Raw genomic sequence first — 11878 nt, 5'->3', positions numbered from 1 at the left:
TCTAATCTTAAATCTCACTCTGGCCAAAGCTGAACTTTTGGCCCTGAATGGGTCCATTCTCATTTGCCCTGACCGTGGCTGTAGACTGAGCCTTCATCCTGCCCGGACTGGGACCCCACTACTCCACACAAAGCCCTCTCCCAGCCCCAAGATGAGCTCCCCTCTTCCTTCGCACTCCCTCCCTCAGCTACCTGGTAAACCAGAGAAGAGTAGGATGACTCAAAACCCCAAATCCTCTCCGATGGGCAATCCCCTTACCTGGCCATCCATCTTCTAAAGGACTGTGAGCTGGTGATGGCACTAGGATGATAATGACAGAGCAGAGAAACAGGAGGATTTAGTCTGTGGAATCTATCAGTTCCCTAGAGCAGTGGCTCACCTGGGGAGCGGGATGTGAGGGGAGGGCTGGTCCCGGGAGCTCAGCAGGGGGTCTGGAGCTTGGATTGACTGAAACCCCAGCTTCCCGCCACCCCCCACTGTGCCTCCCGCCCCCTCTGGGAAGGGAAATGACATTTCCCCATTTCAGCAAGGGGTGGTGAGCAGGGAAGACTGAGTGCAAAGCCGAAAGTACAAGCAGACGGAAAGTGAAACCGGTGCAGCCCCCAGTATAAGACCCCTGCCCGGGAGATGGCTGGCCACACGGGCTGGGCCCTGCTATGGGCCAGATGGCAGGAGACCTTGGCTGGCGTGAGTTTGAGACCAGGGCTGGGGGCGGCGGGGTGCTAAGCGTGGCTGAGACTGAGCAAGGGATGGGAGGGCTTGACTATTATGGATGGGGGCTAGGGGTTGAGGGGCAACTACTTGGCCAAGACTAAGAATACAAGATATAGTCGACTGGAGAATGGGAATGAGTCTGGCATGAATAGGGGGGAGGACAGGGGCGGAGGATTGATGGTTCAGCCAGGGCTGGGCAGAGGACAGGAAGGCTTGACTGGCCTGAATGGAGAGAGGTAGGCAGCCAGTTTGATTAGGACCAGAACCAGGCAGATACATGAAGAGTTTGGTTGGAGTGAATGAGCAGGGACCAGACAGTTTCGTTGAGAACTGGGGCTGGTAGAGGAAGAACAGCAGGAGGAGTTGGCTGGGGAATGGGGCTGGGGCCAAGGAGTCAGCAGCCTAACTAGGTCAAGGGTCTGTAACTTGGAAGGAGGTCCAATCCACAGTTGGTGACTCAAAGAGTCAGAGGCTAGAACCAGAGCCACAGGAAGAGGAGCAGATGGTAGGGCCACAATAGGGAGCAAGGGTTGGAGGCTGGGGATAGAGCCAGGGTCGAGGACCCAGCATTGGGTACAGAGGGTAAGGGAGAAGCCATGGGAAGGGTCTGGAGCTCCAGAGCTCAGACAGGAAGCAGGGGGTGAGTTCAAAATGGCACAGCTCAATTCTGGGTGGGGGTATGCACTTTCCCTTAAAGTAGAGCTAAGAAGAACCCCACACTGCCTGAAGTCTCTGTGATACCAGAGTGGTCTCCAAGCCAGGGGATGCTGGTGGTCGCAGGCACCTTCCCCCCACCTCTGGAAGTACATTGCTGAATGAAAGTACCCAGAAGTGCCCTTTAGTCTTTATTTACAGGACAATTTGGGGAGCAGAGCCCAGGGATTTGGGATCAAGAATGGACAGGCAAGAGCCATGGAGAGGAGGACAAGCAGAAACTGACTTAGGCTTAGAACCTAGTTTTGGTTTGTGTTTCGAGAATTGTGTAACTCCAGTGATTGCTAGATTTCCTCTCCTTGATGGAGAGACTACCAAATACGGCCCTCTTCCCAGAGCTCCCACCCTAGGGCTCCTCTCCCTCTGTCCAGGAAATACAGGGCAGGAAGTACTTTCAGAAATCAGCTTGTCAGACTCCCCCATTTTACAGATGGGAACCTGAGGTGCAGAGATAAGAGGTGACTTGCTCAAGGGAAGAACCTAGATGAGAAACAGGTTCTGACTCCCATTCTGGGCCCTCCTCCTCTTCCAGGCACACTCTGTTCCTCAACACTGCAGAGTGACCCACCTGCCTTGGTGGTGGCTGGGCCAATCTGTCCTTCTGACTCCCTGGGGTAGAGCCTCCAGCATTGCCCGCCCACCTCTGGGGCTCTGGTTCAGGCCATTAGAGCTGCCTGGCTAAGCCCAAGGAATTCTCAGCCGAACACAGTGTGCCCACTCCAGGGGAGGTAGCTGCCTCCTCTAAGCTCCCTGGGGAAAGCACACACGCTCTGCATTTGGGCAGATCTGGAATCCAGTCCTGGTTCTCTCCGCTTCTTGCTATGTGACCTCGGGCTAGTTAACTTCGCTGAACCTCATTTTTCTCATCTGCAAAATGCACAGGATAATAGCACCCAGACTGCTACATACAGTTGAATGGTTTGTTCACTGAAAAAAGACACTTGGCTAACAGAGTTAGTGGGGGGATCAAGATCCAGCTTGAGATCTGCTTGCAAAGGTGGGTACTCTGTGCAAAGTTGTGTCTATCTTGGAGAAGAGGTACCTTCCTTTCATTCATATGGAGATGCCATATGGTGTTTTCAATAACTCCCATTTTCTCAGCGGCTGTGTGGGGTCAGTGAGATGGTACACAGGGCTTGCCTATAGTGCAGGCTAGAAAAGGCACGTGAGTTCTCAAGCTTTCCCTTCATCCTGCCCACCATCTCCCCCCTTCCAGGGCTTGGCCTTTTACTGCTCTCCCTGCTCCTGGCTCGAGCTGGTGTCTGGGGATTCCCGAGACCACCAGGGAGGTCCCCCCTGAGCCTGCAGGAGTTGCGGAGGGAGTTCAAGGTCAGCCTGCAGTTGGCCAAGAAGCTGTTCTCGGAGGTTCGGATCCAGGCCCACCACTTTGTGAGTCTCCCCATGCAACTGGTTTGGGGGATGGGCAAACCCCCATTCCCTCTGGCTCCCACTAACAGACCTTACCCCACAGGCTGAATCTCAGTTGCCAGGAGTAAGCCTGGACCTCCTGCCTCTGGGAGATCAGCTCCCCAACGTCTCCCTGCCCTTCCAGGCCTGGCACAGCCTCTCTGTGAGTTGGGGGCTGGTGGAGGGGGGCAGGAGAACTGGCAGTAAGGCTGAGCTGGGTGGATGGAGATGAAGTCGGGGATTGAATGGAAAATGGATTTGGGAAGGAATGGAGGAAATAGATCTGGACGAGGTTGAGTATGTCATTGGATATAACGATACAGCTGGAATACAGAAGTGGTGTGAGAATGAGGCTGCACATATGGAGGATGGATGGGATTGGGATTAGGAGTGGGACTAGGGTAGGAAGGAGGTTGGAGACAGGATAAAAACACAAGCTAGTTGACGGACAGGAAAGAGAATGGTGAAGAAGGGGAGAGAGTGGGGCTATGGACAGGGAGTCATGGGATGCCACGTGGAGATGGCGTTGGCTTTGATCCTCAGCCTTTGAGCCTTCCTGATCTCTTCCTTTCTCTCCCACAGGACCCAGAACGACTCTGTTTCCTCTCCATGATGCTTCACCCCTTCCATGCCCTCTTGGAAAGCCTGGGAAGCCAAGGGAGCTGGACTAGCTCTGAGAAGATGCACCTGTGGACCATGAGGCTGGATCTCCGGGATTTGCAGCGGCATCTCCGCTTCCAGGTAGAGTACCCACCCACCTGCTCAACTCCCAGAGACCAACACACAAAATTGAAGCTCATTGGCTCCTTTTTAAAAACATCCCCTGCCCAAAAGTTGGGTAAGTTTGGAGGGAGATGCTCTAGATCCATTCTCTGTGTGTGTGTGTATGTGTGTGTGTGTGTGTGTGTGTGTGTGTGTGTCCGCATCCCCGGCTCTGCTCCCTGAATCTCTGCCTTCCCATGGAGTCTTGGTCTGAACAGCTCTGAAGCACCCAGAACATCTGCTGGCATCAGCAGAGCCTGCAACAAAGCTGGTTCCCTTCTCCTTCAGCCTCTGATCACCAGCTCCTGAACATTTCCAAGGGAAACAGGCATTTTAGTCTTAAACAAATAGAAAATGCCAGCAGCATAAAAACAAACAAACAAACCAAAAAAAAAAAAAAAAAAAAAAAAACTAGCTATACCACTTTTCTGCCTGTTTTGTATCCTAAGACGACCCTGGAATTCCAAATGCCCAGGGCCATCCTGGATGAGTGTACCAGCTCCATGAGCAGCATCTTACCCTGTGACTTCCATTTTCTCAAACCAAAAAATCAGGCGGGCCCCGTGAGATGATGACATAATGGAAGATCTAAAGTAGGGGCTGCCCAGGGAAATCATGATCTTGTGGTCTCTGATGTCATTCTGTACCATTGGGCACAGAAAGGAACAAGGGTTTGCTCCTGGCCTCCCCTTGACCATTGTCTGACCGGTGGGCCTCTCCTGGCAGGTGCTGGCGGCAGGACTCAGCCTTCCTGAGGAGGAGGAGGAGGAGGAGGAGGAGCAGCAGCAGCAGCATGAGGAGAGGAAAGGGCTGCTCGCAGTGGCTCCGGGTGGCCCCTCCCAGACAGCAGTGCAGCCCTCCTGGCCTCAGCTCCTCTACACGTACCAGTTGCTGCACTCTTTGGAGCTCGCCTTGGCTCGGGCCGTGAGAGACTTGCTGTTACTCTCCCAAGCTGGAAACCCAGCCCCACCCGTGGGGCACTCCACATTTGGCTCCCAGCCCTGATGGAGCGACTTCTCAACCCCATTCCTTCACCACCCTTCAGGACCTGGGGGCTGGAGTCTGGGCTGGCAGGACAGCCTGCATCCAGCTCATTTGCCTTAAACAAGGCAAGGCTCCACCGGCTTCCCACCCCAACCCCTACTCAATAACTTAAGACCCCTACAGTCCCTGCCAGATATTTATTTCTTGGATATTTATTTATTGGTTAGGGAAACGATGGTTTATTTATTGTTTCAGAGCCTGCTAGTTGTCCTCCGGCGAGACCACCTTGCGGGCTGCCTAATAAAGCACTCTCATCTTCCCTCAGAGTCAGCTTCTTTTCAGAGAAGGGGTACCTGAAACCCAAAGGGCAAGGGCCTGGGATGGGGTCTATAGCCTCTGGCCACACTGGACCCCTCTCTGCTCCTAAATTCTGGGAGCTCCTGGGCCTACCTTCCTCCAGTCTGGCTACTGGGCTGGTTGTTGCCATAGTAACCAGCAGAGTCACGAGTTTTTGAAAGCTCAAGGCCACTCATCTGTTTGCCACCAACCTCTGATTGCAAATGGAGCTCCATAGACCCTCCTGACCCCTTTCCACTGGGCTAGCTCCTGCCCCAGAGGTTTGTGTGACTGTCCCCCAGCTCTCTGAAGTCCTGGCTGGGGACTGGGAGCAGTCAGGGAGGGAAGGCTATGGGGACTACTGTCCTGTCCCCTTGGTCCTCCAGACAGCTGAGGCAGATTAGAAAGGTGGCCGGGACAGGCCATGAGAGGTGGTCCCAGGGGCCAGGGAGTCCGTCACCACATTGCCAAGTCATGTTCTTCCAAATCATGGTTCTAAAAACGTCTGGCTCTGTCTGCTCCACGAATGACACACGGAGAAACTGAGGCCCAGAGGGTGGGAAGGGTGTATCCAAAGTGGCAGAAGGAGATAGGCCAAGCAGGGTTCAGGGCACCCTCTGAGGACCCTCTGAGCCTCACCCAGGGCCCAGCTCCCAGGGGCTCAGGGCCTTCCCTAGGGTTTCGGTTGGCGCAGTCGGGCTTGTAGTTCCTGCATCATGCCGGAGTGTGCCAGGCCAAACCTGTAGATGGAGACAGATGATGGGAGCCGGTCCCCTGGGGTCTGTGGCCTCCTCCGCACCCCAGCCCCGCCACCTCACTCTGTGCTTACCCACGTCCCAGGGGCCTTCTGGCTGGCAGTGGGGTCCCTTCAGGCTTTGGGGGATTTGGCTCTGGGGGTTTCTCTGGCTGGAGAAGGCTCTGCTCAGGAGGTGCCAGCTCTTCCTCAGATGGGGGGCTTGGAGGCTCTTCCTGCTGCTCTGGGGCTCGGGTCCCACGGAAAGAGGGCCGGGAGCGTCGCAGTGAGGAGCTGCGAGACAGGAGGACACGGCTCCGGGGTATAGACACGTCCAGGAGAGACCCAGGGAGCAGGGCCTGCAGGGAAGGAGGCATAGAGTACCGTGGGGCCGGATTCGAGATTCTGCTCTGCCCAGCCCTGGTCCCTAGCTGGAGCTCTCACCTCACTCCAGCTGTTGAGGGCATCCCCTCCGGCCCCATGCGGCCTAGGCTTGGCCTCTGCAGGCTCCTGGTTTGTTGACTGGTCCTCCTGGCCCTGGACATCCTCCAGGCCTTCTGGAACAATGTCCTTGGCTTCTGCTCCCTGGTCTGTAGTCACCTCAGCATCCTCCACCTCAAGGGACCTTCGTGCCTCTCCCTCAGGGTGGTGGTCTCCACGCTGCCCCTCCCTGCCTTGCCCCTGCTCCTTCATCTGCCATCCCACAGCCTCCTTTTCCAATAGCATCTGCCCTCCTCGGAGGCCCTCAGCCTCCACAGTGGCCACAGCCCTCTCTGCCCTCACCACCTGGGAGCCTGAGGTAAAGCCATCCACCCCACAGCTTCCTTCTGCCACGGCAGGTTCCCTGAGCTCAGCCCACTCTCCCCTGGGCTCATCCTCTCTGGCCTCCAAAGCCTCTGCTTGGCCCTCTCTGCCAGTCACCTCCTCCGCTGAGCCCTCCACGCCAAACTCCGGCCCACCTTGGTTTTCTCCTGGTGCAGCCTCTACCAGTTCTTCGCCTCCCCCAGCCTCCTGCCTCCCTTCTGAGTCCCAAGCTTCCCCAGCCTCTCTTTTGGGCCCTTCCCCAGCTCCAACAGCCCTTCCATCCAGAGCTGCCATCTCCCTCACTATCTCAGTAGCTAAAGAACTGGCCCCTGGGTCCTCGCTGTCCTGGAGGCTCAGAGCAGTCTCCTCCAGCCTCCCGTCTCCACTGAATGTTGTGTCTGCCCCCCAGGGCACTGTGGCCTCCACCTCCTCATCCTCTGTTTCTCTGGCATCTGACTTTCCCAGTGACTGACCTGTCCCTGCATCTGCCCCATGCCTTCCACCCAGCTCTTGGCTCTCTGGTGCAGGGACCTCTCCCTCCTCGGCTCCACACCCTGCTTCCTGGGCTTTCTTCCACTCCCCGATTGCCTCCAGGACACCTGAGAGGGCAGACTCTTGGCCTCCCTTGGCCTCCTTTGGTGCCTGGCCTCCTGAAGCCTCCTCCTCCTCCTCTTCAGCACCTTTTTCCTGGGCATCCTCTCTCTCCACACCCATTCTCTGGTTCTCCCAGACTTCTGCCCCAGGGGCACCAGGCTTTACATTTCCCATGTTCCTGGGATCTTCTTCCAGGTTCTCTTCTGTCTCTCTGCTCAGGGCTGAAACGCCCCAGAGCTCTTCCTCACCCCCCTGTCCCTCCCCAGGCTGCTCTGTCAGGGTCTGGGGGCCTGCCATCAGCTCAGCTTCCTGGCCTGCAGTGACCTCATGCTCAAGGTCACCCAACATCACCCCCTGTGCTTCTGCAACTGTCTGAGCCTCTTCCTCGCTCCTCTCTCCGCTGAACTCCTTCTCAGGACTGCTGGTCTCTGGGGCTGCCTCCAGGTCAGCATCCCCTTCAGACTCATTTGCCACTTTGTCCTTGGGCGACTCAGCCTCTGCGGCCCAGCAACCCTCTTTCTCCTCTCTAGCCATCTCTGCCTGCGCCACCTCCTCCACACTGGCTGGAACAGTCCCGATCACAGAGGCTTGCCTCCCCTCGGCCTCTATCACTCTCTGATCTGCCTGGACCTCAAAGCCTTCCTCTACCTTCCTCTCTGACCCCTGGCCTTCTGTAGCCTCTCTCCCTGCTGTCTGGTCCTTAGATGCTTCTTCCATGTCCTCAGTTCCCAGGGCCTGGGTCTGTTTGGGGGAAAACCTCATCTCAGCCTCTCTATTCTCATCCACCTCATCCTCCTGATCTCCCCAGGAGGCCTCCTCGAATGCCCAGGCCTTCCCGGTGCCCTCTGAGATCCTTTCTCCTGAGACTTCCCCATATTCGGTCTTCCTGGCTCCTGAGAGATCATCTTCCTTCCCAACTGAGGTTGTCCTGGCCTCTCTCCAGCCTAAAGGTATCCCATCCTTCCCCCTGCCTAAGGCTGTCTCAGCCTCCTCCTCCCTGCCTGAGGCTGTCTCAGCCTCTTCCCCACCTGAGGCTGTCTTGGCTTCTTCCTTTTCTGAGGCTATGCTCTCCTCTCCCCTGCCTGAGACTGTCTCATCTTTCCCCCTGCCTGTGATTGTTCTATCTCCCTCTCCACCTGAGATCCTCTCATTGCGCTCCCCACCTGAAGTAGTCCTGGCTTCCTCCCAATATGAGGCTGCGTCATCCTTCTCTCTGCCTGAGGCTGTCCCATCCTCCTCCCTGCCCAAGGCTCTTCTATCTTCCTCCTCCCTGCCTGAGGCTATTCCAGCTTCTTCCCTTTCTGAGGTTATGCTCTCCCCTCCCCTGCCGGAGACTGTCTCATCTTTCCCCCTGCCTGAGATTGTCCTGTCCCCCTCCCCACCTGAGACTGTCTCATCCCCCTCCCTACCTGAGGTTGTCCTGGGTTCCTCCGTGTCTGAGGCTGTCCCATCCTCCTCCTTGCCTGAGGCTATTCTATCCTCCTCCCCCACTGAGATTTTCTCCTTGTCCTCCCTGCCTGAGGCTGTCCCATCCTCCTCCCCACCTGAGGTTGTCCCAGCCTCCTCCCAGCCTGAGACTGTCCTAGTTTCCTCCCTGCCTAAGGCTGTCCTGTCCTCACTTTCTGTCCCTGGCTCCTGTGTTTCCTGTGCCCTCATGCTTCGACTGCCCCTGAGGACCACCCTCACCTCTTCTTCCTTCCCAGCCTCTTTGGTTGCAGATCCCTGGATCTTCTCTGCAACTGCCTCCTTGATCTGCTGCTCTAATGACTCCCTGTTGTCCCCTGCTACTTTCTGCCCATCAGCACCTACCTCCCCCTCAGGGTCCCTGTGCCAGGTCCACTGTGACTCCGCCTCCTTTGCCACCTCTGGTTTTCCTTCCTTGACCTCTTCCGCCTCCTCCTCCTGTTCCCAGGTTCTCAGTGTCTCCTCTCTGTTCACTTCCTGCTCACTGGGCCCTCGACTCTCCTGGACTTGGCTGCTGTTGTCTTGACCAGCCTCAGACCCTGCCTCGGACTCCTCTCTAGCTTCTAAGTGGGCACTTGGCCCCTGGCCCCTGGCAGCCTTGGATGCCTCCCGGACCCCAATGTCCTGCCCATCTGCCTGAGACCCATGGGAGCTGCCTTCTTCCCAACCCCAGGTCTGTTCTGTAGCTGAACCTCCCTCCTGGCATCTTCCAGCCTCTCTGGGCCCTCTCAGCCCTCCATCCTCCTTGCTTTGGCTGCCTCCAAGGCCCTCCAGGGCATCCTGGGCTTCCTTCTCTTCGGTCTTCCCTGGCCTTCCTGCAGCCACCTCCCCCAGTTCCTCGGCTACCCTTGCTGCCTTCCTCTCTGCGGTGGGGACCTCATCTCCCATAAAGTAGGAGACAAAGGAGCTGAGGGAGTCCTGGAAGAGAAGGGGGAAGGGACAGAGGCATTAAAGGGAGGCCCAGCCCTCTCCCTTGGGACTTTGGCCCAGAGGAACTCAGGCCACAGAAGGGCTCTGGAATCTGGGAGGGGAAAGAACTGGATTTGCAGGAGGAAGAGGAAAGGGTTAGATTAGGGGTAGGGGGACATGTCTGTAGAGGTGGGAGGATTGAAACCCAGAAACACTCAGGCTAGAAGACTACCTGATCCTGGGGAAGGGATCTCGAGTCTGAGGAGAGTTTCAAAGGGAAGAAGGAAGGTGAGGCCCCAGGGAGCAGGATGAAAGCCTCTGGCATCTCTTTGCCCCTCTCACCAGTGCTCCCCTCAAGGCCTGATGCAGCCCAGGGAGATGTAGCCGAAGGAAATCCATCCTGTCTGTCTCTGTCTGTGTGTCCAGAAAGCTGACAAATGACTGTCCCCACCCACGGAGACAAGCCAGTCTTCCCCAGGGCCCAAGACACTTCCTCTTCCCCTGTGTCTCCCTGACACATCCCCTGTCCAGGCCCTGCCCACCTTCTGCAATGCCTCAGCAGCTTCCAGCCCTGGCTGGGAAATGGGCGTGTATCACACGGAAAGCTCAGGTGCATATCTGGAGCTGAAGGGCGAGGGGGGAGCCATAAAGAAAAAACTTGGAAGCAGGAGATCTCAGAACTGGGGAGGGGGAAGGGGGCTGTGGCAACTGCAGCTCAAGTGACTCAGGTCTTGTATTCACACCTCAGCCATTTCCGGCTCCCCCCCAAGCCACAGCTACTCTGTGAGAGGAAGCTGGGGTTTGTGGTTCCTGTTTTGCCTAGGGACAAGGAGTAGGAGAGAAGAGGAGCTGGTAAGAGCTCTGGCTTCTCATTTAAGGGTCATTAATGCTTCCCCAAGGGGAAGAGGGGGCTGAGTTAGTGGCTCCAGTGCCCATTCCCCCATCCGTAGTCATTGTTGCGAAACAAAACTTGGCTAAGCTTTGTATTGTGGTTATTTGTGTCTACCTCCCACCCTCCTATGAGTTCCTTGAAGGCAGAGGCCACGTAGGACATGTTGCTGAGTTTGCAGGGCCCCACAAGGGTAGTAGGACACCATTTTTCATTGGTTGAGTAACCTGGGAAGCAGACCAGAGGGGGCACATTTCAAACAGCAGTCTGAGGACTTGGTGGTGAGAGAGCTGGTAGAGGTGGGCACCAGCCGTAGAAGCCCATAGAAGAGATTAGCAGGGGAAGGACTCAATGAAGAAAATTCAGGATGCTGCTTTACCACCTAGAGGAAGAAGGTAAGAGAATAATCACTTGGTATTTTGGATTATGTGAAGTGGCTTTGATCTGTACCTCATCCCCCAATCCCCTCCCTGATCACCCAATTCGAGGAACTAGATGAGGTCAGAGAATCAGAATCTTTGACCTTAGTATCCTCGAGTCTAAGCACTCTTAGGCAGGAATTCTGCAGCCTGCAGAGCCAAGCACACCTGTGGTGCTCTACTTCCTTTTTTTTTTTTTTTTTATTTATGATAGTCACAGAGAGAGAGAGAGAGAGAGAGAGGCGCAGAGACACAGGCAGAGGGAGAAGCAGGCTCCATGCACCGGGAGCCCGATGTGGGATTCGATCCTGGGTCTCCAGGATCGCGCCCTGGGCCAAAGGCAGGCGCCAAACCGCTGCGCCACCCAGGGATCCCCTTTCTTTTTTTTTTCTAAGATTTTTATTTATTTATTCATGAGAGACAGAGAGAGAGAGAGGGAGAGAGAGAGAGGCAGAGACACAGGCAGAAGGAGAAGCAGGCTCCATGCACCGGGAGCCCGATGTAGGACTCGATCCCGGGTCTCCAGGATCGCGCGCCCTGGGCCAAAGGCAGTCGCCAAACCGCTGCGCCACCCAGGGATCCCCTATTGTTAAAAGGGTCTCTAAGGTCAGCTTTAGGTCTAACCTTACATCATCACTAGCAAGTTTCCTTTTTGTTTTCTCATCTGTAAAACCAGGGCTTGGACTATTTCTGTGATATTCTTTGGTTCTTGGATAATTTGGCAAAAGGGATCTCTTTAATGCTTTGGATGTTGCCAATAGATAGAAATCCTCTTAAGTGAGAGTGATCTTTATTTTCAGTTCTGAAAAGCAATCTAAGGGCAAGAGATAGGAAGTAAGAATGCCTCGAAGCTGGCTTTGTTCGCAGTCAGAAACAGGGACGAGAGTGGCCAGGTGGCCATTTTTATTTCTGGCAATTGAAGGCCGGCAGAGGAGCTGAAGCCGCTCACTGCCATGACTAGTGCTGGCAGGATAGCGTCAAGACCTTGGGCGCCGCTAGTGTAACGTCACCGCTCTTCTTGCTGATCCTACCCGCTCCAGTTTTAAACCAGCGGTTCCAGCGTTCCCCCGGCCTCTCTCTGTCCCCCGCCGCGCGGCTAGGAAGGCCTGAAGCGAAGACACAGAGAGCACCCGGAAGTTGTGGTGACCT

At 55.8% G+C, this 11878-nt stretch overlaps 2 protein-coding genes across 4 annotated transcripts; one reads left to right on the top strand and one right to left on the bottom strand.

The window, feature by feature from the left end:
- Positions 1-656: 656 nt before the first annotated feature.
- Positions 657-4644, top strand: IL27 (interleukin 27). Its single transcript, XM_055341278.1, has 5 exons — positions 657-687; positions 2645-2817; positions 2900-2998; positions 3418-3576; positions 4324-4644. The coding sequence occupies exons 1-5, from the start codon at positions 657-659 to the stop codon at positions 4600-4602; spliced, it is 741 nt and encodes a 246-aa protein (XP_055197253.1). The 3' UTR covers positions 4603-4644.
- Positions 4645-4790: 146 nt separating this feature from the next.
- APOBR (apolipoprotein B receptor) lies at positions 4791-11836 on the bottom strand. 3 transcript variants are annotated; one of them, XM_055340796.1, is made up of 5 exons: positions 11761-11836; positions 10538-10692; positions 6095-9430; positions 5747-6009; positions 4791-5657 (listed from the first exon to the last, which is right to left on the bottom strand). In XM_055340796.1, exons 2-5 carry the CDS (start codon positions 10562-10564, stop codon positions 5591-5593), a joined length of 3693 nt encoding a protein of 1230 aa, XP_055196771.1. In that variant the 5' UTR covers positions 10565-10692; positions 11761-11836; the 3' UTR covers positions 4791-5590. The 3 variants fall into 3 exon arrangements, with proteins under 3 accessions (XP_055196771.1, XP_055196770.1, XP_055196768.1); XM_055340795.1 differs by lacking the exons at positions 10538-10692; positions 11761-11836 and adding an exon at positions 9764-10055 and having other exon boundaries at positions 4791-4934; positions 5557-5657; XM_055340793.1 differs by lacking the exons at positions 10538-10692; positions 11761-11836 and adding an exon at positions 9764-10055.
- Positions 11837-11878: the final 42 nt, after the last annotated feature.

The sequence above is a fragment of the Nyctereutes procyonoides genome, unplaced genomic scaffold (genome assembly GCF_905146905.1).
Source record: "Nyctereutes procyonoides isolate TBG_1078 unplaced genomic scaffold, NYPRO_anot_genome, whole genome shotgun sequence".
Classification (NCBI taxonomy): Eukaryota; Metazoa; Chordata; class Mammalia; order Carnivora; family Canidae; genus Nyctereutes; species Nyctereutes procyonoides.
This window is presented reverse-complemented; position numbering and strand designations above follow the sequence as displayed.

What these genes read in the sequence shown, in the direction of transcription:
- IL27 (XM_055341278.1), top strand. Translation starts at nt 657, where the DNA reads ATGGGCCAGATGGCAGGAGACCTTGGCTGGC. An exon ending in GGATCCAGGCCCACCACTTT is followed by an intron (nt 2,818 to 2,899) that starts GTGAGTCTCCCC and finishes CTTACCCCACAG; the next exon opens with GCTGAATCTCAGTTGCCAGG. An exon ending in AGGCCTGGCACAGCCTCTCT is followed by an intron (nt 2,999 to 3,417) that starts GTGAGTTGGGGG and finishes TCTCTCCCACAG; the next exon opens with GACCCAGAACGACTCTGTTT.
- APOBR (XM_055340793.1), bottom strand. Translation starts at nt 9,820, where the DNA reads ATGGATTTCCTTCGGCTACATCTCCCTGGGCTGCATCAGGCCTTGAGG. An exon ending in AGGCCTTGAGGGGAGCACTG is followed by an intron (nt 9,431 to 9,763) that starts GTGAGAGGGGCA and finishes CTTCTCTTCCAG; the next exon opens with GACTCCCTCAGCTCCTTTGT. An exon ending in CCCTCAACAGCTGGAGTGAG is followed by an intron (nt 6,010 to 6,094) that starts GTGAGAGCTCCA and finishes CCTTCCCTGCAG; the next exon opens with GCCCTGCTCCCTGGGTCTCT.